Below are 25,212 nucleotides of genomic sequence, written 5' to 3' on the forward strand. Positions count from 1 at the left end.
TAACCATTGTTATTTATCAGTATTACAAGATCTAGTGGGTTGGAGGTGGTCATATGTAGAAATGCAACTTTAAAGTTTCTTGAGCCCGAGAATATTTACTCGCCAATGTTGATTTCAGGCTTAGAGTCACATATCCCTGATTTCTCGTCACTGGGTTTACATAATTTTCTCTCTGTTAGTGACTTGTCCTATAATGATCTGGAACAGCTGCCTCCAAAAGCTTTCTATGCAATGTTTCAACTTGAAGAACTGTAAGTAGCTATAAAGCACTTTTGCTACAACTGATATAGGGCTACTGTTTATTTTACTCTCCTTGACAGAATCTTGTGACGATGAGTGTGAAAATAGCTGTTTATCATATGGCAAGGTGTCAAAAGGACTGTATAGAACTAAACGGAAGGGTATGATTGGCTAAAAGCAAGAGATTATAATCATAATCTCTTGCTAAAATCGATATTGATCAAGGTTTAGATTTTTCAACTTGTTTGCCGACACCAAGATCGATATTTCTTTTACATTTGATCTTAAAATGTAGCAAGCAAGCAACAACAACACCCAAAAAACAAACAAACAGAAAGATAATGTGTTGCGAGTTAAGAGTGAATGTCTCTAAAAATCAAAGAAAAATAACAAAATCGCGGACATGGTAAAAAAATCATTTCGTCCCATTTTTTGTCTACAGGTAGCTATAGGTACTACTTAAAGTGAAGTGAGGTTAGTTTCTGTAAATATTCATTTTAACGGAAATAAACCGATACTAATTGCATGATCGAAAATGAGTGCCTGCGAGCTCTAAATTATGCAGTTTTCAGGCCGTCCTTGCATGAACTAAGATGCAACAGCAGGACTTCTCTAGCTATAAATATAAACATGTGGCCTTCCATTACCAAGATATAATGATATTTTTTGTATCGTGTCCTTCCTGACGAAACCACGGGTTAATTACCAGTGGACGTGTTCGCCATATTTAATTCATGCCAAACCCGGCCTAATGTAGTGTGGCAAAAATGCATGTGGTAGTTTCTCAAAATCTCCAGCAATACTATCACGAGGGCTTATAAGGTGGGTCTTCAAATTCATCATTTCATTTTTCTGGTATCTTCCGCTGTTTTGATGTACTAACCAACCAAACTTCGCTAAAATTGTAAACGGCGCCATATTGAAATGAACAAAATCAACATTGCAATGACACAAGCAAAGCATTGTTTGAGTCGCAGCCGCACTTAGCTTTTTATTTTTGCTTTGACATAAATAGTTCCTTACCTTAGAAATCTTTTATAGGCCCTTGTTATTCCGCTTGGAAGATATTTTCGAAATACTGTCCTTTGAAATTTGGTGTGAAGGTGGCCTACCGGCTAACTCATTGAAGCCACTGAGCCGGGATGAGTAAAATAAAGTTACTTGTTGTTGTCATTTTCTACAGCGCGTCACAACTCAGTTACGTTTAGTCTACTTTGATCTTAATTTTGGTTTTATTGACGTCGCACACAAAAAGGGTCCCGTACAAAACGGAAGGTAACGCTAGCGATTTGCCGGATTTTAATTTTTCACAGGTTCCTGTCACTCTGCGTGACATATGATAATCTGTCACGTACCGAGATCAACAAACAATTCATTCTGCCTCACATATAAGATCTAAATAAATATATTGCCATCATGAACGAGAACGATACAACAAAGAAATAGACTTTACAAAATTTCACAAATATAAACCGTACAGTGAAAACCTTATGGAACGAAAATAACAATACAATTTTCCCACGGAAAACAAATGTGATGGGTTAACGAAAGTAAACAAAGAACAAAAGCGTAATAATCGTCGGTGAAGGGAATAAAGACAACGGTTGCTTTAACTCCAGCAGAAAAAGAATGTCTTAATCTTTACATGATATTGTAGGTGGCGTTTGTGGCGCAGAGGAAGCCACAAGCGTTTTTTACAATTTCAGGTGCTGAGACAGAGATTGAACTTATCTTAGCAAGAAGCGGGATTTTCGCGAAGCCTGATACACGGAAGAGCTGCTCCTCTTCCAAACCAGGAGAAAAGGAGAATGAGAATTGAACCTGTAAGATTAGAACATTTTGTTTCTTTCATAACGAGTCCACACGTTACTCAAGATGTTCCTTTTGGGGAAAAACTTCTAAAATTGTCGACTGGCGAGATCATAAAAACACCCAATGTTATCAGAACAATGATACCAGAGCGTATTGTCCAATAGTATCAACAATACTGCTGTGAAACCAACTTTGAGCCTATGAGTAAGAGAACTCTACAGAGAGTTTGGGCCGTGTGTTCTTCATCTGTTCGAAAGTCTCTGCAAGGACTTGATAACTTTTCAGCATCAGGAATGGAAGCAGTTGATGCTATAGAAAAACTCGTAGACAAGCTTTTTGACTGTGGCAAGACTCAGCAATGAGCGAGGGAAACTTCGTTTTTCGAAGCAGTACCTAAAGGGCGACTACAAGGTGGGTGCATATTTTATAATTATGCGTTGCCTTTGCAAATGTAGTAAACTTCTTACTATGATTCACGGCTACCTCTTTCTTTCTCTCCAAGTCTTCTTTATGCTTAATTGATGAAACAACAGTTTACAATTCACTGTAATACGCTTACACACATGTATACAACGCTGAGAATCGATTAAGTAATCTTTTTGAAATGTCGATCATATGCGCATACAATGCTTTGTAAATATACATTGAATCACGCGCTTGTCATTTTACTTTTTATTTTAGGTACATGCAGTGGAGGCCACAAAGGTTCCCGATCATTGTCGAATTTACGCGTTAAGTGACCAGAGCAATGCTGAATTTCGGGGCTCCTGCGACAATCTCCACAATGAGTCATATGAGCAGTGTTATGAGTTACAGGAAGTATTGTGTACCATAGAAGACGAGTGTTCAAGTAAGTGCGCTCTCGTCAGCAGAAGATCAAGCTGACATGCAACTTACCATCAAACAGGCAAGGGATGATATCATTTGCTGGAAAGCCCATCAGCTACGTTCAGTCCACCAAGCTGAGGCGAAGCATTCAGTTTTAGCCAAACTCGACAGCCGATCGGTGTTGTTAGTCCAGGACTGGGCAATGAAATATATGCCCCGAAAATATTGAGAGGCGCAGTCAGATTGGTTTGCGAAGCGAGGATTGCCATGGCACATTAGTGTTGCCGTAAGACGGTCAGAGGGTTCTGAGCACTTTGAATCGCAGACACCTGTTCACGTATTTCAAAGCTGCGCCCAAGACAGTGTGACTGTGGCTTCGATTATGCTTGACTGCCTCACTACCCTGAAAAAGGAAATTCCAGAGCTGGAAATGGCTTATTACAAACAAGATAACGCTGGCTGTTATCACAGCGGAAATTCAATCATCTCAGCTAAGCTGGCCAGTGATGCCATGGGAGTGGCTTTTGTAAGAAACGACTTTTCGGACCCTCAAGGTGGAAAGGGGGTATGTGATCGCAAAGCGGCAACAATCAAGGGAAGGTACGTTGGAAGGTACGTAAACGAAGGCAATGATGTCATCAATGCTCTACAGTTCTAAACAGCCATTGAATCTGGCCAAGAAACCACAGGAGAGAAGGCAAGTTATGTTGCTGCCAAACCGTCAAGCACCTTTAATATCAAATGGGATGGTATAAGCTTACTCAACAATTTTGAGTACGATGAAGGTGACACACGAGTGTGGAGAGCATTCAATGTAGGTTCCGGTAAAGTAGTGCCATGGGCCAAGTTCGAAGGAGTCATGAAGTAGCCCGAAAAATTGGAAATCCTAGACTCGCCATCGCAGAGTCAAGTGGCGCACCGACGTTCAAGATTGTGAGACACCGAAATATTAAGGAAAGCTCTGTCAAAGCAAATTTCTTAACTGAGAGCGAAAACCAAGATCGAAGCTGTATTGGGGAATATAAGCCAGATGACATGCTTTTGCCGTGTCCAGAAGAAGGATGTGTAAAAGCCTACAGTCGCTTTGCAAACCTCCAGACACACCTAGATACTAGAAAACACCAAATGATGCTCGAACAGGAAACTCTCTACGATAAAGCTAAAAGAGAATATTCTTCCAAGCTGATGGAGGGACGCAGTCGAATACCAAGCGTTCAAGTTGCTGCACAATCAAAGAGAGACGGCTTGCCGCCTCTTCCAATGGGTTGGGCCCTGAAGACAATTAAGAAAAAGGTGCGTTTTACATGGAAACAGACCGAATTCTTAACTGACCAATTTCAAAAAGGGGAGTATAGTGGACGGAAAAGCGATCCACAGGAAGTTTCGAAAACCACGAGCCTAGCAAGAGACCAAGCGGGGGGACGTCGATTTCAACCTGAGGAAGTCCTTACGTCGCAGCAGATTAGTGGCTTCTTCAGCCGTCTTTCAGTAAAGAAGCGATTAGAAGTTACAGCCGCCGGTAACCGAGCAAAAGCTAGTGAAATCTCAGAAGTGGACATGGAGAGCGTCGAAAAGGACGAAATTTCCGCCGAGGCTGAGAGCCATCTATCTGCAGTGTGTGCAAATGTGATGAGAGATGTGGCTATTCAAAATCCGATTGTATTTTTCGATCTAAACATCTGTTAACTTGTACAAAAACGTACACTCACAACTTTAAGAGTGGATAGGCTAAGAGACATGTGCATAGACCTTGGGCTGGATATTTCTGACATTTCACCTCAGAAGAGGAAAAAGCCATTCATCGCACGACTCACACAATTAGTCCAGGAGTGTACCTGCTCTTCCAAGTAACTGAGCACTGAACGTTTTACGAATAACTGATCTGCTGATTATAAAAGCGGTGCGTGTATTATTTACATGGAGGCGTTGCGTGACAGCAGAGTCCTACATATCGGATTTTAGTCACTTGAGCTCACCATTGCTTGTGAAACCTCATCTTTGTGTTGGACGATTTTTAGTAAATCGAAACTGGCGAGTGCAGAAGGCGCAGAAGGGATGCAAATGCTCGAATCCATGTTCACCGGATGAGAAGTAAACGGAAACTAACGGCTTTGTGCCAAATTTAATCTTTTGAGTGCAATTGAACTGTTTAACCTGTTATGTGTAGAATTATGCAGAATTATGGCGTGATTCTCAAAGGGTAGCAAAAGTCGAAAATTGTTTCTCCTGTCTCCGTATATAAAAATCAAGTGTAGTTATAGACATTTTAATATGCTTCTAGTCATTTTAACGGCCAGTGAAGATATAACTGACCAAAACAGTTATTTGTGTCCGACGCGTTTAATTTTGTTATTATGCATCTCATTATGGGGTCATGGTAATTTAACTGAAATTTGGCTGGTGGTCATCTTTTGATAGTCAAACGTCCCAAAGAAATAAAACCCACATCGTAAAGAACTATCTTTCAAGGCTTCTTGGTAGTGTTATTGTAAACTTTGAGACACTACCACATGTATTTTTGCCAAGCTATTCTAGGCCACCTTTGCCTTAATTTCGAAAGGCCGAAGATGTCGTCTCTTAATAGGGACGTAGCTCCTCCAAGAATAACATTAGACAAAAACTATCACTTTGTCTCGGTAATACAAGTCCAACTCAATATTTTTATGACTAGAAAAGTCCTTCCGTTACATTTTTGTTAGCATGACAAGTGCCCGAAAAGTGCATAATTTCAGGATCGCGCTTGGTGAAATTTGAGCTATTTACCCCCGGAAATGTTAAAACAAATTATTCCCGTTAAAGTGCATATTTAAAAAATCTAACCCCATTTCCGTTTGTTTACTGGATAAGGCTACCCACAGGCAAAAAATGAACCAAATCGATTTTTGACCGTGTCCGCGACTTTTTCGATAATCTGTGATTTTTATTGACATTTACTCTTAAATATATCGACAAGACGATATAAGATATAGCGATATAAGACACACCTAATGATTGTATGAGGTTGATCCTTTCTATTTCACATAAGTCTTCAACTCGAATTAATTTTGTCGTCTGCTGGTCGATGGATGCCTGAATGGCGATCTTTTCTCACTTGAATCACCAAGGTTTCAAAACAATTAGCAATCTTAAATTATTTCTGGATACTTATCACGGACGAAATTATTATTTTAACGCATGCTAGTCCAGTTCGCATAAACTTTTGCTCTCAGTAACCTGTCGTTCTACCTGACTAGCAACCTGTAAAAAAATTTCCGTTTCCATGCGGATATAAAGTGGTAAATAATTAAGAAGATAAAAGAGCAAATTAAAAACAGAGGTGAATATTGTATAAACGATGAGAGAAGTAAAGTGAATTTAGACCCGCGGATGGTATTGTCTGCATCAGATATTCAATATGAAAAAAAATAGCACTAATCAAAACTCTTATGTTAAGGAATTATTTCGTTAGCATGATAGACACTTTTAACATCCAGAAAGAAAGGATTGCGAAAAGTTTTATAATGCATTCCTTTGTCCTTTCTTCCTTTCTTACTTTGCTGGCTAAAACCTCTTTTGTTACTTTTGCGTAGATTTCATATTGACTCTTTCTGCCAGGAGAAAAGTCCAACGGTCTGCCTTCTAATCGTCTACTCCTCAATATCTGCCTCATCTTATCACTAGCACTTATAACTCTCATTAAGTAAAGTGGTCAGTAACATGTCTGATCTTGTTACAAGTTTTGTTATCCTCAGCTTTGCAATAACAGTACAAAGTAAATCAGATTAACCCATTTGTTTTTTAGCTCTTACGGTTTCCTTCTCACCATTGCAGTTTTCTGAACAACAACAACATAAAGAACTTCTCCTCTGATCAACTACCTCCAAAAAATTGGTGGGGAAATAAATTAAAAAACCTGTAAGTTTTGTGGCTTAGGAATCTTTCTCCGCTTGAGTCAGTTATCATATCTGAGGTCTAAGAAAATGCTAGAAACAGACCCTCCCTTATGTCGAAGAATAAAAATAAAACCAGTAATTCACAATCTTGATAGGAAATTTAGAAAAATAAACTGAATATCTTCTTTGACCTTAATGTGAGAGTTTGAACAAGTTTGTAGTGTTATTTCTTATAACACTAAAATCATTTTGATTCGATTGTCTTTTTTCCTTTTTAACCAAAAAGTTGCTGGAACGAAAGATTCTGTTATAATCGCGATGACTTTCCAATTCCAGCCTCTATGTTTTGGAAGGGTCAGTTGCACTCTATAGCAAAAGTTACAGTGAGCAAAGCGCGCGCAGCGTAGCCTCACACCGTAATTTACTTTCACGCGTTCAAAACTTTCTGCGAAGAATAAAATTGATGTTGACAAGCGAATATCAATTGTTGATCATTCAAAGTTTGAAATAACTTTCACTGTCTCAACAACTTTCCGCCATTCAATTGATTTTTTTCACGGTTGGTTTTGTAATTTTTTTTAGAGATTTATCACTCTGTTGAAGAATCAAACTAAATTAGAGTAACCCTGAATGGTTTGTTATGCAACCCGAAAAAACCTTTGAGATTTCGGCCCGTTATATTGGTTAGGTACATCCATTGACAAAACGAGACGTCTCTTATTTAACAAGAGACAAGGAAATGATTTAATAAGGTCTAGCGGGGCCCAGTTCTCAGTTGTGGGTACTTTGGTACTATGGAGAGGATAACGGGCGGTACAAAACACATAGGGAGTGAGCTTAAGATCTGTTAAAAATACAATATACTTGGTTCTAAAAGTTTCCCATTAAAAATATGCTAGTTTCTGTATAAGGACCTTTTGTTCTGATGAATTTCCGTTATATACTTAAGGAAGGGAAGTAAATTTTGGCGAGGCCGGCATGGTGATTGATAAGCTAAAAGCATCGAAAGATTTTGATGGGAGGGAAAAACAGTTAGCCCCTTCATTTGATTTTGATGTCATCTGTGTACGAAGAAACCATTTTCGAAACTTGAACTATAAAATGGTTTAGTTAATTTGAAATACGTTTGAATCTTCTTTTTTACCAAAGCAGTGAACACGGCTGTAAGAAAATATATAAACACAAGCGCGTTTGTGTTCAATTATTTCTAACTTCCAGTGTTAACACTCGTATGCAAAAAGAGCCTGTCTCTAATTTGCTTTCATCTGTCGCTGAATCCAAAGAGATTTAAACGCCCCTAATTGGACAATTGAGGACCGTTGAGAAAATAACTATATATTTATGCAGAACCTTAGACTTCAACAAACTGGAGACCATTCCGTCTGATCTATTCAAACGCCACAAGTTATATGATCTGTAAGTATTTTTCTCTGAAGCTTAATAAAGTTGACTGTCGCTGACTTAGTCAGATTATTCTTCCTATATTTTCCTTTTATTCATAGTCTCACCTTTTCATCTTTTGTGAACATGTAAATGTATGCTAACTACCAAATGAACTTGTCAAACAGCAAGTACTTGTGTGAATCATTGAACGAATTCTTCAATCGCCAGATTAACTAAATCCTGCGAGGCGGATTCCTAGGGCCTGTCATTAGAAACACAAGAGTAGATGTACTTGGTCTGCTGGACTCAACAACAAAAAGAGCTGTTCAAGCACTCAATGAGTCCATGCACATTTGTAAGGCATTTTTTCCCACAGGAGTGGCAAGTTTATAGTACAAGCCTCAGGCAAATAGTTACGCATCTCGCAAGTTCTAGTCAGCCGTGAGAAGGAAAGTCTTTTCAAATGCTAATGAATATTCAACTTTAATACGTTTGACAGGTGGCTTGGGAACAACAACTTAAAAAACTTATCTGAAGACCTATTTACTGGGCAAGATCAGCTAAAATATTTGTGAGTACTAATGATTTGGCATCTTTTTAACAAAATATTTGTCTTGTTATTTGTTCTACTTTGTCTCTGACGGAATAGCCTGTTAGCGACGTAAAAATGATTTCATTTATTCACATACAAACATGAAAAGCACTAAAATAGTGAAAAACATACACAGTTCGATAATTTGAAAGGCACAATACCACTATAACCGACCGCGAAATATAAACAAATGGAGAACAACGCTCTTTCGGGGGAATATTTGACACTTTCATTCTTTAATGCGTACGATATGATAATAGTGTGTAAAGACAAGAAATTGCAACAATATTCAGAGACTAAAGGTGAAGGATATAAGGAAAAGTTTGCACTCTAATTCAGACTTTGTGTTAAAAGTACACCAGAAAATGACACCAAAAATGGGGATAGTGTTGAGGATGGTGGCGATTTTAAATACGATTAGATAATTAGAAAAATCTCTTCGCTCGGCCGGTCTACACACCTTCGTAAGCTTTCCGAACTATATCTTGGTCAGAATTACGACTACCTTGTCGTATCAACTCGAAAACGTCCTCACATTGTGCTGAAGGGTACCAAATACAACTGATGGACTCAACTTAGTGAAAGGAACGTGAAAAGACCAGGAAGTAAAATCTATGATGGAAAGACTTACGTGAAAGCCAGAGTTTTGCGGTCGATGAAAAAGACGCCGTTCAGAGTTGTAGTAGAGTTCTCACCTTGACGTGCAATTTTCGATCCCGTTTAGGAGAGTGTGCAATACTGAGTTTTGAATAGTTCTTAAATGGAAAGGCGGTAGAAGGGTGAAGCTAAAAGAAAAAAAAACTGTTTTAAATTAAAAACGATGACATCAGACTCGATCTCATTCTCTACTTGGTGGTTTAGCTAAATAAGTAGTTAATGACGGCTGGTAATTTCCGAGCGAGAGCGAGTCAAATAAAGAGTTGTTTTCAGACTATTGTCAAAGGCTTAGCGCATTCAAACCAAATGGCTAAAAAAAAACTTGACTAGTGATGAGTGACAAACTGATCCTCACAGGATTTAAGCAATTGTAGAGAGTAATGCCCTGTCTAACACAGAATTCTATTTTTCAGTCTTCGCTTTCTGCTTTTTTTTTTATGTGAGGATCAAGTGATACTCCATTACCGATTTGTTACCCTGAAACTCACCCTTAGTGTATCTTTTTTAAATTTAGACCTTTTTTATCGTTTTCGTAATGTAGGCGGTTGAGTGGCAATCGGCTGGAAAAGCTGCCTCCAAAAATTCTTCAAGGATTGTCCGCCTTGGAGGAACTGTAAGTACAAATTTTGCGACATTTCTTCCCGAAAATTTTAGTCAATGAGGACATCTCTTTCTTGTGCATTGCGTTTCTATCAGATCCATTGTTTTCAAGTCGTTCAAAACGTGGTTTTGAAACCTTTCCCTCTCAATTGAATCAGTCGATTATGGAGTTTGATCCTTTTTGCCTTCAAATTTATATGAAATTGGTACCTGGTATTTCAACAACGCTAATGAAGGAAGTGATTACACTCCATTGCAGAGTTGTTTATCAGTCGAACGTTCTACTGGGTCACTGGGCGTGATTGGGAATGCAGAGCTCTTCTGATTACGGGTTTTGTGGGGTGGTGGTGGTGGTGAGGGGTCGGGGGGGGGGGGAGGGAAGGGAAAGAGGGGGAGAATAAATTCCCGCAAGTTAAAAAAAAAAAGAAACATTTCGAGCCGTCGATTTTTACCTCTTCTCTCTTTCTCATTAACAAATGGATTCCATTTTGTTGTGCATCTGTTCGACAAGACGTTACAGATGCTGCAAGAACAAAAGAGAAGCACAAGAAGCGCAGCAGTTTCTTAACCTTTACTTAAGGAGAACCGTAGCCTTTTTTTATTGTGAGTCATATGACATTGGGTGTGTCATGTTGACGTCATTAACGGACTTCAATAATGTCCAAAGTTAGCTAAGTATCAGCAAAATAACGTCTAATTATAGCCAACTGAATGCGCCCGAGCAACTGCCTGAAAAATATTGCAATGGCCCTTAAAGTGATCATTATTATTATTTCACAATTGCGCCGCCCGTATTAGGGCAACAGAGCACACGAAATATGCCAAGTGTTACACAGGGAAAATAGGGACGGAAAGCGGAGTAAAAAAATGGCCACACTGAACGATCCACACCTTGACTTTTTTCAAGCGCTCCAGAATTTGTAATTTGTTCACTGTAACACTTTGACGATTTCTCTCGTGTTATATTTGTCTAACGCCCAGGCCTTATGTGATCGATACCAAGCTCAGATAAGGCCGAAGGATGTATTTCGAAAACCAGAAACCAACATACTTGAAATTGAAACAGTAGTGGAACGATAAATCCCTTATTCGATGTTTAACACATAATACGATTGAACATTTTGCTTATTACTTGCATTTTCTTCGCCCTCGCGGAACTCGGAAAATAGTTCTACGAAACTTGCACAACACTCGCCCGTATAACAATTATGTTGAATTATCGAATAGGGCGGATTTGTTTACTAAAAGTAAAAGCGAAGAAAAATTGGATCGCAAAATTTTATTATTTTTCTCAGAGGAATTCTTTAAGTTAGAAATTACTGGGCGGAAGTAAGAGATAGACACTTACGTGAAGACATATTCACAAGTTTAAGCCAATACATTTCACTTAAAAATAGGTTTATTTTTTCATTAATGAGATGATTAGATAGAAAACTCGATGAACTGCTACTGAGTAAATTCTATCAGATAAGAATTTCGTCCGAAACAGTTACCCAAGATTGAAATAACTGAGTTGACATTCTGCTGAAGATAACTTTCCTAATGTCTTCCAAATAAAGTCGTTACACACAGTATGGGAAGAACTTGCTAATATATCCCTTGGAAATGTAATTTGTTATCTGGGACTCTCTTTTTCCTTTGTTTGTTTTCTTACTGATTATCATCTCATTCTACAAATGTTAGGGACTTGTCCTACAATCAGTTGCAGAATTTTCCTCGAGGGATACTTAGCACAAATACCAAGCTGAAAGAATTGTACGTAGGACTTTTCCTTGTACTAAAAAAACCGGTCAAACTTAAACTTTTAAAATTATTTGAAATCTCGCATATTTCCACTTGGAATGCGGCTTTATTTGGAATAAATTACTGAATCAGGTATTATTTTGCGATAGATGCCGCATTACTTTAATGTACGAGGTCTTTCTGCCATTATTGTCTTAAGGAAAGGTCTATCAGCTTTAAGCATGTAATAAATATGTTCTTTGAGTCCAGTTGTTTCATACTAGAGATTCTTAATTATATTTGACGTTTTTAAAGACAGACAGAAAAACTTTTCCTTTCCTGATTTGGTAAAAACAACTGGTGTTTATTGTTCGTTATCCGGTTTGGCTCCTGTCCGGCACCTAAGTGAAACGTTTAAGGGGGAGGCCTAGCCTATTTTCCAAATAACATTTGTGTTCTTGAAAAGCTAGCTAACTCTTTACCTCAATAAATACTCTAAGGGATTTGTCAAACAACGAAATTCAGCGTCTGCCCATGGATGTTTTTGGCAACCTTACCCGGATGGAAAAGCTGTAAGTAGCATTCAGTAGAAACTTCACAGCAAAGGGAATTATAATGTACAGTTTTCCATAGAGCTTTATGGAAATTTAATACATTAAGACCATTATAAAAATAGAGCTTCGCGAATTTAGAATTTGTGACTCTTACGTGAAGCGTATCAAAATAAACTCCATAAGCTCAACTAGCTTTATAAAATGCTAACTTTCGTGGAGTTGGTCATCGAGAACAATTGAAAAAAAAGAGGTCAATATTAAATTCAATTGTCTCACTCAGCCCTTTGCTTCACGTGACTTTCGACTATAATTTTTTCGCTGAGTAACCAGGGAACTCTGTAAAGATTGATTTGTGATGTAAGTGACTTATTATAGTTTGGTGCATCAGTATTGAAAAGTGATGTCATGATATGAAAACGCCCATGTTAACAATTAATGTGCAAATGGTATCTTTTGCCTAAATTCTCAGGATCAGGAGTAAACAGTTTATATACTCAGAAAAAATGGGTAGAACTTTGTAATTCTTCAAAATAGCTTTGTCAGAACCAATTGGGTTTTATTTCATGCCTATTCGGAGAAAAAAAGAACCTTTCCAAGAATCTCAAATTCTGTTTCAACTGACTTTTTTTTCATTTTATATATCGCTCACAGCTTACTCTCCAGTAACAAACTTCAGCGCCTGCCAAGGTTTAAAAATCTCTCCGAGTTAAAAATATTGTAAGTGATTCACGTTTGTGATATAACTGGCTCAGTACGTGTCTTGTATAATGAGCATTAATTAAAGGTAGCGTTGGCCAAAATCAAAGGATCAGCTTGGGTACGGACTATTTCTCTGGCATCTTCTTATGACTTAAAAGTCTGTTTAAGGATGTTAATTGAGTAAAAAGTTAAAAATAAACATCCAATTTGGAAAGAGATGCCATCAACTAAGAATTACCAGGGTTCAAATGTTTAAGGTGATAGAACAAAATATAATACATCACATCCCCTACAATACTTTAACAGCACCTTCCCCTTGGAGCTTGACGAGGACCATACGCTAGAAATGATCGCTGATGATTGATGATTAACCCAAATCAAACTTTAACAATCAATTGTCATTTTTCTTAAAAAAATGTATGAAAATTCTTCAGCGGCTTTCAAAACGATTTTGTCAATATTGAGTTTATTTGGGATTTTAAATGAAAAAAGAGGATCTCTAAATTCCAGTTTTTAAATAACATTTTTCTGGCAGCTTTTCCAAATGTTCCAGAAAAGGGTTGTTCAAACTAAAAGCATAAAATTCCAGGTGGTGCGATTAGAAATACGAGCTTTAACTCGTAAATGGGCGCACGTCCGCTCATTTATTAACATGTCACATTAGCGTTACTAAGGTTTAACCATTGTTTACCTGGCGGCCAGGATAGTCCTTTCGGTGAAGGCGTAACACGATGGAACTTAATTGTTCTTGTCACAATGCAGGTGGCAACGTTTTGGTTCAAGTACATTTATGAGATGTTTTTTCAGGAAGTGTTTGAGCACACTGATGAGCAGTAGAACAGTTTGCCGAAGAACAGTTTGCCGAATACCAGTGCGCTAATACACTTTCGAAGGAGGTTTCCATAATAAGCATGTTTAACTCGACTGACTTTAATTAGGGATGAAACAGTTTCTATGATATGAGACAGGGTTCGGGACTAAATTAGTCTCGAAGTGCTCAAAAGATTATGCTGGGTCAAGGTTACTTAAGAATCACTAAGTTTCGCAGTCAGCTCTGTGCTGCCAAATATCATTAAGGTCAATAAATACTTCCCCCCATCGAAGACTCTGTCATTATACCGAGCGCCTGGTACATTTTATTGTGTAGATACTTGTGTAACAACAGCCTCGTACACCTGTCACCTGATCAGTTCCAAGGCCTGTCCAAACTGGAAGAACTGTAAGTAAACATTCGATAGAAATTATACCTGACTGCACAAGTAACTATTCTTGACCAAATATGTATTTAACCAACTTTAATTGATATTCATTTGCTCGCCGAATTGTTCAGCTTCTTTTTTCTACTCTCGGTTGGAGGACATACAACTGCAAAAACAAGGATGGAGTAACTCTCGAAAATACAAGCATTCATGATTATTTTAGTTTTACAGTTGGGCAAATAGATCTTTCTTTCCTCCTCCCACCACTTTTGCCCAAAGTTCGCTAAATTTTTAAGCTAGTGTACTTTGATTGGATAAACCTCAGAAACCTTAGCAGAATTCTGAAAAAGATACTTTGTCATCCATCCAAGATAGCAACTTCCACCTCGGATTTCTCCAGAAAAAGACAGAAAAACAAGAGAATTAGAGATGTAGCAATTCTCTCCCTCACCCCCGAAAAAAATCAACAGATCAGTGAAACAATACTTTTTATAGAAGTCCAAATATTAGCATGCGCTAAGTTTTGACATTTTCAGCAAGGTAACCGCAAACTTCATATCAGTCTAACTTTCCGGCTGTGAGGTTTTGTTTTGTTTTTTTTTCACCTTATTACTATGTTTTCAATATCGGATAGCTCTTGAAGATGTCGTAAGGAGAGGGCATTTAAGAATCAATGAAGATAGGAAGAAAGTTTATGTAAATACGTGCTTACCACTAAATGTTTCTATATTTCTGATAATAATGATGTGCCCTCTATGTTGTTCTAGGATTGTTTACGAAAACAACATTAACTACCTGCCACGTGAAGTTTTTAAAGGCATGAAAAACATAATTGCTATGTAAGTAACTGTTTCTAAACTATCCTCTGATTAACGGTAACGAGGTACTGTAAAATTAGCAAGGGTCTCGTGGAGATGCAATTATAGCAATGTTAGGAATCTCCATTATCTGCGACGAGTTCGGCTCTGGTAAATCAAAAGGCCTACAAAGCTCTAGACCAAAAACACGGACAATCTTCTACCCCCGAGGACAGATCATACCTTATGATCAAAACCATGTGTGATGGACGACGAAATATTACGATTGTGAAAGTGAAAACGGGCTAACTAAGAGATCATATTAACTAGAAGAAGAGTGAACCACCAAAAGGCAAATCAGACAAAACCTTGAGAGACACCAGGTCTCTTTACCCACCAAAAACAAGGTCCTGCTAAGGTATCCCCTTCCAGATTCAAACACTGAGTTTACAAAGACTTCTAGCGTGGAAACCTCTCGAGGGTAAGCATGACAATACTCATGGGGTTACTTAAATCGGCATCGGCCACGCGGATAGAAATAGATCTGGAAACGTATTATCAATTGCGACTTAAATAGAGAATGTTTTGTTCATTCTTGACAACTTAACTGTCACTTTGAAGAACTTCTCAGTAAAATGAAAATTCATAAAAATACTTATGTGACATTATTGTATGAACAAATGGAAGATATTTCCTTCCATCCTTGGCTAATTTTCTGTCCAGTGTGGTTTTAATTTACGCTTTAATGCAGTCATAATCAGTTGACGCTCTACACTTTTCACTGTTTCATCGTTCTGTAGGAGCTTTTATTTCAACAATATCCGCACCGTTACCAACGAACAATTCAAAGATGTCGCCCCAAGTATTCGATTCCTGTGAGTATGAGTAAACTGATAATAATCCAGGTGTATTCAAACTACTTTGAGTTAAGGGGAGACAGATATTGCTGGTGCGACCTTCACGTGCTGTAAACTCACGGATAAGCACCCCTCCCCCATTTTAATGAATGTACAAGTGATCATACCACTGGCCGAATTGTTTAAGAAGGGAAAATGGAGTGAACAATTTTCACATACATACCACCACTGATATACTAAGAGTACCAACTGTGCCGCTATTAGAAGTGAGGATCGGCTTTGTACATTAATGCACAGTTTATACTTTTATTTACGCCCAAATGTTATACTTCTTGGGAAGATCATATCTGGTCACAAGAAAAAGTTTGGGAAAAACTTAAGGGAGGGCCCCTCCCCATAAAGTACCCTCTCTGTAGTGAGCGACCCATCTTTTCAACCTAAATTTGAAATGAGTGCACCAGGTGCTCATTGGAGGATTAACAGCATATGAATATAACAAATAAAGACACTTCGGCATAGCCTGTGTAAGTATGTTTTACATACTCAATGACGAGTTATCCGTCTTCGGTGTTAGTTATCTTTCAAAGAGTTGTTGAGAATTGGGCAGGAAAAGGAACAAGAGAGAGCCGAAAAACTGATTAATACATAACGGTAATAGGACTGAGTGGAGTCCAATTCGGTCTGTAATAATACGAGTGATCAACAAAATCAGACGACGGCGAGGTGGGAGTCCGATTTGTTAATCACGACTATGATTACACACAGAATTAGATAACAAGAAGTCCTGTTACTAAGTAATCATAGCCACTTGAATTTCCGAAAAAACAAATTCACCTAAAACAAATATCTCCAGTAGAGACAATGTCTTGAGTTAAAAATTCCTCCATTTTGAAAATTCCCCAGTTTTTCTTTGAATAAGTGATTGTTGCTGTGATTATTTCAATCATTTCTGTGATTGGTGGATTAGCTGAGTAGACTTAGTATGATTGGCTGCTTCAACTGTCCGATTACCGGTGTACAATTACAGCCAACTGTCCGATTACACTGTCTTATTACAACTGTATGGGATGATTAGTGAAAAATGAAGCCGCGAATGCTCCAATAATATTCGAGGAATTAGTAATGTTTGTGATTAATAGGCTAAAGATGTCGATGTTATCAAGAATTAACGAGCAAAGTTTGCCTGAATTACTTTCCTTAAATTTGCAGGTACTTCCATTACAACGAAATGCGAGAACAACCGGAGGGTTTCTTTTCAAACATGAAGTATCTAATAACTGCGTAAGTCAAGTGAAATATTATCCACGCAAGGAGTTTGAAATTAAAAAATTTAATTTGCCAGTGCCCAGTTATACTGCACTGACTATATTAACTATTACACTTTCATTTTCTTGCAAATTTAGATCCTGTGACAAATCAAATTTCTCTTTTTTCCCCTTTTATTGTTCATTTCAACTCTTTTTATGAACCTTAGGACTGTAGACACCAATCTGATGTGTTGCCATTTGACGAAGCAGGATGCAGATTGCGACTTTGCTTATGTCGACAGCTTCGCCAGTTGTGAAACTTTGTTCAGAAATCGAGCTCCTAGGGAGTGCCTTTGGGTGGTTGGAATTATGTCGTTGGTTGGTGCTGTGTTTGTCATTGTGTGGCGGTTGGTGTTTAAGGAGAAGAAGAAGAAAAACAAGATACAGTCCATCATGTTGATACATTTGGCTGGGGCTGATGGACTTATGGGTGTCTACCTCATAACTATAGGTGTGGTGGATGCCATTTGGGCAGGGGAGTATTATTTGCATGACTATTACTGGCGTTCAAGTTTGACTTGTCAGATAACAGGTGCCATTGCCGTGTTGTCAAGTGAGGTGTCTGTTATGACGATTTGTTTGCTCTCCGCCGACCGGATGAAGAATATTCTATTCCCCTATCGTGGAAAGTCCCTTACACTTAAGGTTACGCACCTTTTGTGCTTCCTCATCTGGATTGTTGGTGGCATAATTGCATTTATTCCCACGGTGGGCTTCGACTACTTCGGTAGTCGCCAGAAAGGTCATCACTTTTATGGCAGATCAGTTGTATGTCTGCCATTGCAGCTTTCCACTGATAAGCCGTCGGGCTGGGAGTACTCTGTTGCCATGTTTGTGGGTTTAAACTTTACCCTTGTGCTCTTTGTCGTTGTGGCATACACGATGATAATCTATAAGTCCTGCGCATCAAACAGGCGCATGGCCCAGCAAGGGACTGAAAGAGAGAGGAGAATGAAAGCCAAGTCAAGGGCAGCCGATCTGAGGAGGGAGGCCTCGCTCGCCAAAAGAGTGTTCTTCATTGTTCTTACCGACTGTGTCTGCTGGATGCCTATTGTGGTGATTGGAATGAGGTCTCTCGTGGAAAAATCCTTCCGTACATCTGGTGACCTCGCAGTTTGGATCGCAGTCTTTGTTCTGCCGGTTAACTCTGCCATCAATCCCGTTCTCTACACTTTATCAACAGTACAGGTAGTAAATTGCAACCTTCATATCTTTGCTTAAAAGTCTTGCTGCAGCTTGATCAGCTGAAGTTTAAAGGATACTTTCATAAACATTTTATTCTATCTCGTGAAGAATATCAAAAGAACTAGTTAAAAAGAAAATACATTCCAATTTGCAAGGAAATTTAGCGGGTTTTGATATTTGAATATTTTGCCGACTGTCCTTAATCTGCCAAAAGAAACCATTTCCCATAAATCTAGAACGACAACATTTTCTCGTTGCTCGGCATTAGGTATACCAGCCTTATTATGCTACTTACTAAGATACAAGCAGTGTTTAAATTTTTCTATACGTGCCTAAGAACTGCGTAACTAACGAAAAATAAAATTGTTTGTTTTCAAGTAATAACACTTCCGGTGAAGTGAAAAAAATCGCACGGAAAAAAAAAGAGCCCTAACTAGCAAAAACGGTTCTGTTTCTGGGTGACCTACTAAGCATAAGTGACTAGTACTCTGACTGGTTGAAACCTTCATATTGATCATTTAAGCATTGGACAGGACTCTCGCTCGGTTTACCGGCAGAACATCCCATGCGCGATGTTGGGAGAACTTCAAAAAGTTTTGAATCACCAGCCGAGAGCGAGGGACTTTTGAACTTTGCGAGTTTCTCACAGACATCCAAAGAGAGTTATTACCCAGCTACTTTTAAAAATTAGATGAAGATTGATCGGTTTAGAGAACCAAGGTGTTTGACCAATCAGTACACATAGTATTCCAATTTGTTTTGTTTTGCTCTTTGTTCTTGATGACTTGCATTTAGGTACGACGTGTTCTGAAGGCTAAATTCCAACAGTTATGGAGCTATTTGGTGGAAAAGTGTGGACGAAATCAAAACAATGAAGGTAAATTTATCGAAAATCATCCTCCGGAAATAAGGATTAAGGATTAAGTACCTGTCTGATTAAGTTTTATTGTCACGTGATTACCTTCTGGCTTCTGTTGCACTTCTGCATGATTATCTTTTAAAGAAAAAAAAGGAAGGAAAAAATGACTATCTTTGGTGATGTTGATTATATATTCATACATGATTCACCCATCCACAAATCACTGATATTTACAATGATGAAGATAAATACTATTCGAGTATGTTTGACTAATGTCATTGCTGTTTTCCAAAGGCCAAGATCAGGGCGTTGAAATGCAAGTCATCGAAGAAGGTATGAAATATTTACTCGGCTCAAGTAAACATGGGGGAAAGTCGCTCGATTTCCTAAATCGCTCGGGTAAATCTGAAACGAAGAGAGACAGAATGCTATGAAGAATGGATGGGCAAAGCTGAAAATATGAAAACATTTTTACGTATTCTCTTGATTAAAACGTCTAGGCGAAACTGCTTATTTAGATCTGAAGGCCGTAAGCGTAAAATTGGGGTTTAAATCGAGGTTCCACCCTTTAGTTTAAGTCTCACTTTCAAGTAACTACACTTAATTAAAGAGCACTGTTGTCAAACTTATACAAGAAAATGTTCAAAGGAAAAAGAGTAATCCCTGTAGAATAACGAGCGACAAGTTTTTACGGCTGGAAAAAGTGAAATCCGTGCCGTATTGACCGACTACTCCTTGAAGTCGGAGGATGAGCGATGAAAAATCGTCGTAAAATGACAGGAAACTAAATCCCGTCAATAGCCGTCTCGACTCTTATAAACGCCGGGGTTACCTGGTTAAATTTAAAATAAATGCCGGGGATGTTTAATGAAGAAAATGCGTAACAATCGTTGTTAACTTATTTATTTTTCTTGAAAGAGCTGCTACCCAAGTTTTTTTTCCAATTAAGATTATTGCCCTTTCGTTAGAGTTTATTTTCTAACAACAGTGCACAAGATCAAAAAAATGTTATGATATACTCTTTGATTTTAAATGATATACTGAGAATGGTACTAAAGGAAGTAGCACCCGTGGTACAATCCACTTTTTGTTTTTTTAAACTTTTTTCTTTACAGTTCAAATCCAACAAGACGCAGAGAGTGATGACAGCGATGACAGTGATGACAGTGACGACGAATCGAGATATCAAAGCGAGCATGAGCAAAACGCTGAGCAGGCCGAGCATGAAGAGCCCGAGGAGAGAACTGTGACTGAACAAGAAGAAAAACCCGAGGAAGACCACGAAGACCCATCAGAGCTGAAAGACGAACCTAACAAACAAGAAGAAGAATCAGAAAACGAGTTCAAAGAATGCGAAGAGGAAGCGGAAGATAACATGGAACATGGACCTGACAAACAAAAAGAACAACTAGAAAAGGAATTCACAGAATGCGAAGAGCAAGAGGAAGATAACATGGAAGATGAGGCTGGGGAAGGCGACGAGTTAATTGTGAATAAGGGTATGTTTATTAACCCTCTGCTTCTTTTAAAAAAAGAACTTTGATATATTGAGATTATTTTCATCAATTTGGAGGACTATTGGTGAACGATCTCTCTTCATTTTATACCTTAAACAAATTGTTAGTTTCTACAATTTCGTTACAATTTCTCCCTTGCCCTACTTAACTACGTTCAGCGGTTTATTCGAATAGTGAAGGAACTTTTCCTCATTGGAAAACCTTGGAGCGGTTTTTTTTTCAGCAGTGACAGGAAGCGCTTTTGCGAGGCTTACGTTGTACTACGGTGCCCCAATTTATAACAATCTCGCTATGAATTAGTCTAAGCAGAATTTAAGTATTTAATAGACGGTACGTGACTGAGTGTCTTCTTTTTTTCCTTGTGTCATGTGATTATGCAACAGATAAACACCAAGCAGATGATAATCTGCCAGCAGCCTCTGGGCGAGAGTCTCCAAGAGCACCGCTGGCCACGTTTGATGATGACTCCGACCTTGATTTTTTTTACCCAGCGCTCGATGGTATAAAAGAAACGAGTGTGTAAACAACAACACTGTATTCTCAGATGAGTGCATTCGTTATGTAAGAGAAGTACATGTACCTAAAGTGTTGCATTTTTTTCTTGTTTATCAAATTAACTTTAAAATCGATTGCGTAGGTAGGTGTTTGGCCCCTGTAATGACTTTGAAATACTTCAACAAACAGTAGTTTTCGTGCATAGTGTCAAAATACGAGCCTATTGCTTTATGTGAAAATGTAAGTGTTCGTGTCGTGTTATACCAGAGACATATTGATTATGATTCAATAAGCTAAATGTAATAAAAAAAAACGTGTCAATGTGTTGTTTAGCTAGGTTTTCGACTGTATATGTAACACTTTGTACATGTACCATTAGAGATCAAAAGTATGTTAAGTCCCTTCAGCAGTAGGTAAGCTTGGAATTGGTATAACTTAAAATTATTTTAGAGGCCCATCTCTGTCCTTTGCAGTAATATTACTTCAGATAACACTTCATTAACGAGAGTGAACTTTAAAATGGACAAACAGTGCTTGCTTTATTGGCGGATACCCGAATCAAAGATCGGAGAGCCCTTTTTATTAATTAAAATTTGAGTAATTACTAAACTTAAAGTTACAATCGATTTCTCGCTTAAGCTTAATGGTCAACGTAACCTACATATCTTATATATTCGCCGGGTAGATGGCTGTCTTGTATAACGTTACTAAGCCATATATCCTATTTAATCTAACGCTGTTATCAATACCTTACTTATGATTTGTTTAATTCAACTTAAACATCTGAGATTTTCAGTAGATGGCTGTGTTATATTACAATGCTAAGCCATGAATCATATTTATTCAAATTTTCAATTTGAATTTACCATAATATTATTAGCTATGATTTGTTTAATTCAATCTTGACAACATATAAAATATGACATAAGTTCCGTAGATGGCTGTTGTATAGCAATGCTAAGCCATAATTCGCATTTATTCAACTTGAAGTTAAGTACTCAGTAGCAGGCTGTATTGAATAGCAATGTTAAGCCATGAATCATATTTACTCAATCTGAAGTTACCATTAATTTCAAGTTACTATTAACAGCTTACTTATAATTGTTTCATTACAGGGTAACTTCTTATATATTTCGTAGATGGTTGTGTTGTATTACAATGCTAAGCCATGAATCATATATATTCAATCTGAAGTTACCATTGATATCTTACTCATGATTTGCTCAAAAGAAAAAAAAGAAGTACCATCCTACGTAATTAGTAGATGGCTGCGTTACTTAACAATGCTAAGCCATAAATCTTATTTACCAAAAAGAAAAAAAAAGTACCATCCTACGTAATTAGTAGATGGCTGCGTTACTTAACAATGCTAAGCCATAAATCTTATTTACCCTACTGCACGCATGTACTAAGTGCTCAGGTCAGATGATGCACGTGTATCTGGCTCATTTATTTATTCATTTGGATTTGTTGTTATCTTGACTCATAAGTAAATTTTGCAGAAGCTTGCCCTAATCAAAAGGAAAAAAGTATTACTAACGTAATACAGAAAGACAGGAGGACGAACATCAAATAAGTCATATGTATCAGTCAATCTCTTTTGGTTCATTTTGAGCTAACGAATGAAGATGATGTTAACGGATACAAATGGAAGTGTAGAATGCTGTATATTGTCAAGCTCGTCTGCCTAAGTAAATAAAAATCATAAAAAAAATGTGGTTTATTTTAGATGACTATCCATTAACCATTGACCCCTAAGAACGATTAGCATCTAATTTCTCCCCTCAGTCAAACAGTAAGGTCATGAGAATAAAGGAAATGATCACCAGCTTAAGAGATTCTCAATTGTTTAACAAATTTTCCTCGTCAGCATCTTATAAACATTTATAGAAGATAACATGGAGAATATGCTTACTGCTGTTAGGTTGTATATCTATCAGCGTAGAAGACATAGGTGAATTTTTGTTGATTAAAACTTACCGCATCTCAATAAAATGCCATAATTATCCCAAATTTTCTCATTCGGTTTGATTACCCACCCCAAACCCAGAAAAAAGTTGTAATCAGGACGGAGTATTTTGGCAGACTGCATAGAGCTAGAAATGTCATTAGTAATGGATAAAATAGTCTGTTTCAGCTCTATTCATCCGTCAGTGTCTTTACATGTGTGAGAGGGTATAAGGAAACGTTTGACCTGATATGTCGCAGATTACCAAACCCATATTTGCAAGTAAACAATCAGAAACGTAATCTAACATCCCTCTAATCCTACGATACTTCGTCACTGTCCTGATATGCCACGACCAAGAGATATTAAATTGTTTTATAATCTCATGGCCACGATATCATGGCCACTTTCAAATTAAATAGAATATAACACATGGGTGTACGTAGTTATGGAATCTCTCTTCAAATTTCTCGTTCGCTGCGCTCACTCGTGAGATAACAAGTTGAAGACGTTAAGAGAAATTCCATATCTCCAAGCAGCCATGTATGATTTCTTTTCGTTACATAAACACCGTTGGCTTTTATATTACTAACAAGAAAATTCGGCGAATGACCTCTGATGAGAATGGTGAACAACACCTCGCCACTTAGGGCCTGTTTACATGGAGGTGGGGGACCCCAGGTAGGTGAGGTAACGCGCCTAGGTGGGGTAACCCGCCTTTCCATATAATCTCTCATTTTATCTTGATCACGTTCTCATGATAGGTAGGGTAACCCGCCAAGGCGGGTTGCCCTTTCTGCCAGGTAGGGTAACCCTGTCAGCCGGGGTGACAATTTGCCATGTAAACTTCTCAAGGTAGACTAACCCGCCTAGCCGGGGTCGCATTCATGGCAAAAACCTCAAAAGCTAAACACGTGTTTTAAAACTTTGAGCATTTCCTAGACGTCTCAAGGCAGAAATCACCAGAAACCGCAACGGACACACGAGAGTGTAAAATGTTCACATATCGGAATATTCGGCGTTGTAAATCGACCATATTTCGTTTCCCAAACTATTCCTTATAAAGTTTAAGTCTACGATTCCTCGCGTAATCTAAAACCGCATAACACAACGCGTGACGCTTTCATGAATAAATACATACATGTCCGAGAATTAATCTTTCGTCTTTCTCGAGATGTGAGCTTGGGACGCTTATGCTCAAACTCCCTAACTGCAAGCGCAACAACAACCTCAAGATACCTCACCCCAGCACCCCGGGGTTGTAAGATTGCATGTAAACGTGTTTTATTTTTCGACCACGGCTAGGCGGGTTACCACACTATAAATGTAGGTTTTATGACTGCGAGACTTGGTACAAAACTTCATTATTTGAGTTTAGCTAGTGTTTACAGGTTGGAAAAAAAATATATGTATAGATAAATATTGCCGCCATAACTAGACTTGAGAGCACTCCTACTCGCTATTAAATTGTATGTTTGTCGAAGAGTGCTGAAACATTGACATTAGCTGACATAGAATCAGTGGAGTCGGAGTTCTTAAATTTGCGTTGTATTTTGAGCTAAAAACCTCCCAGAAAGGGAGTTAAAAAAGACTTCAATGAGGAACTCGAAAAAAGTGTTGAAGACAAAAATAGTATTAATATAAGCACGTCAACACAATTTGCACCACATACGTGGCAAATAATTGACTTGAAAAGAGCGATGTTGTTGACTGTCAGATTCTGAAGCATTTTCACTGAGAAACACGCGCAGCAGCGTGGAGAGAAGAACTTGAACCATCTACACTGAACAACAATCAACGGGACGAGTTTGCTGGGAATAAAAAAAATTTGGAAATCACTCCGACAGAAGTGTTAAACAAGACCAGATCGCAGTCCGCAGAATTCCTTGAGTTCCAGTGCTGCTAGTATTTTTCTTCAACTCTGATTCCTGAAACTGAAAATTTTTAAAACTACTGAGACGAACTGATTTGAAATCTCAAAGTGATTAGCATTTTTTAACTTTCTGTGTGTTCGTTTCCACGTGATGAGGTTTGTAAAACAGTTCTTATCGGCATAAAAGGTGATAGTCTTGTTTTTCAACCTTAATTT

At 38.1% G+C, this 25,212-nt stretch overlaps 1 protein-coding gene and 1 pseudogene across 1 annotated transcript; both read left to right on the top strand.

The window, feature by feature from the left end:
* Window positions 1-332: 332 nt before the first annotated feature.
* LOC149050751 (uncharacterized) lies at window positions 333-4,866 on the top strand (annotated as a pseudogene).
* A 2,864-nt stretch (window positions 4,867-7,730) lies between these two features.
* LOC149050752 (uncharacterized) lies at window positions 7,731-22,889 on the top strand. Its single transcript, XM_089197775.1, has 15 exons — window positions 7,731-7,783; window positions 8,635-8,706; window positions 9,926-9,997; window positions 11,668-11,739; window positions 12,207-12,278; window positions 12,912-12,977; window positions 14,107-14,178; window positions 14,926-14,997; window positions 15,756-15,830; window positions 17,022-17,093; window positions 17,287-18,307; window positions 19,100-19,181; window positions 19,458-19,496; window positions 20,279-20,662; window positions 21,064-22,889. The coding sequence occupies exons 1-15, from the start codon at window positions 7,731-7,733 to the stop codon at window positions 21,201-21,203; spliced, it is 2,364 nt and encodes a 787-aa protein (XP_089053901.1). The 3' UTR covers window positions 21,204-22,889.
* The last annotated feature ends 2,323 nt before the right edge of the window (window positions 22,890-25,212 follow it).

Source organism: Pocillopora damicornis, chromosome 2 (genome assembly GCF_964200805.1).
Source record: "Pocillopora damicornis chromosome 2, jaPocDami1.2, whole genome shotgun sequence".
In the NCBI taxonomy this organism is placed as follows: domain Eukaryota; kingdom Metazoa; phylum Cnidaria; class Anthozoa; order Scleractinia; family Pocilloporidae; genus Pocillopora; species Pocillopora damicornis.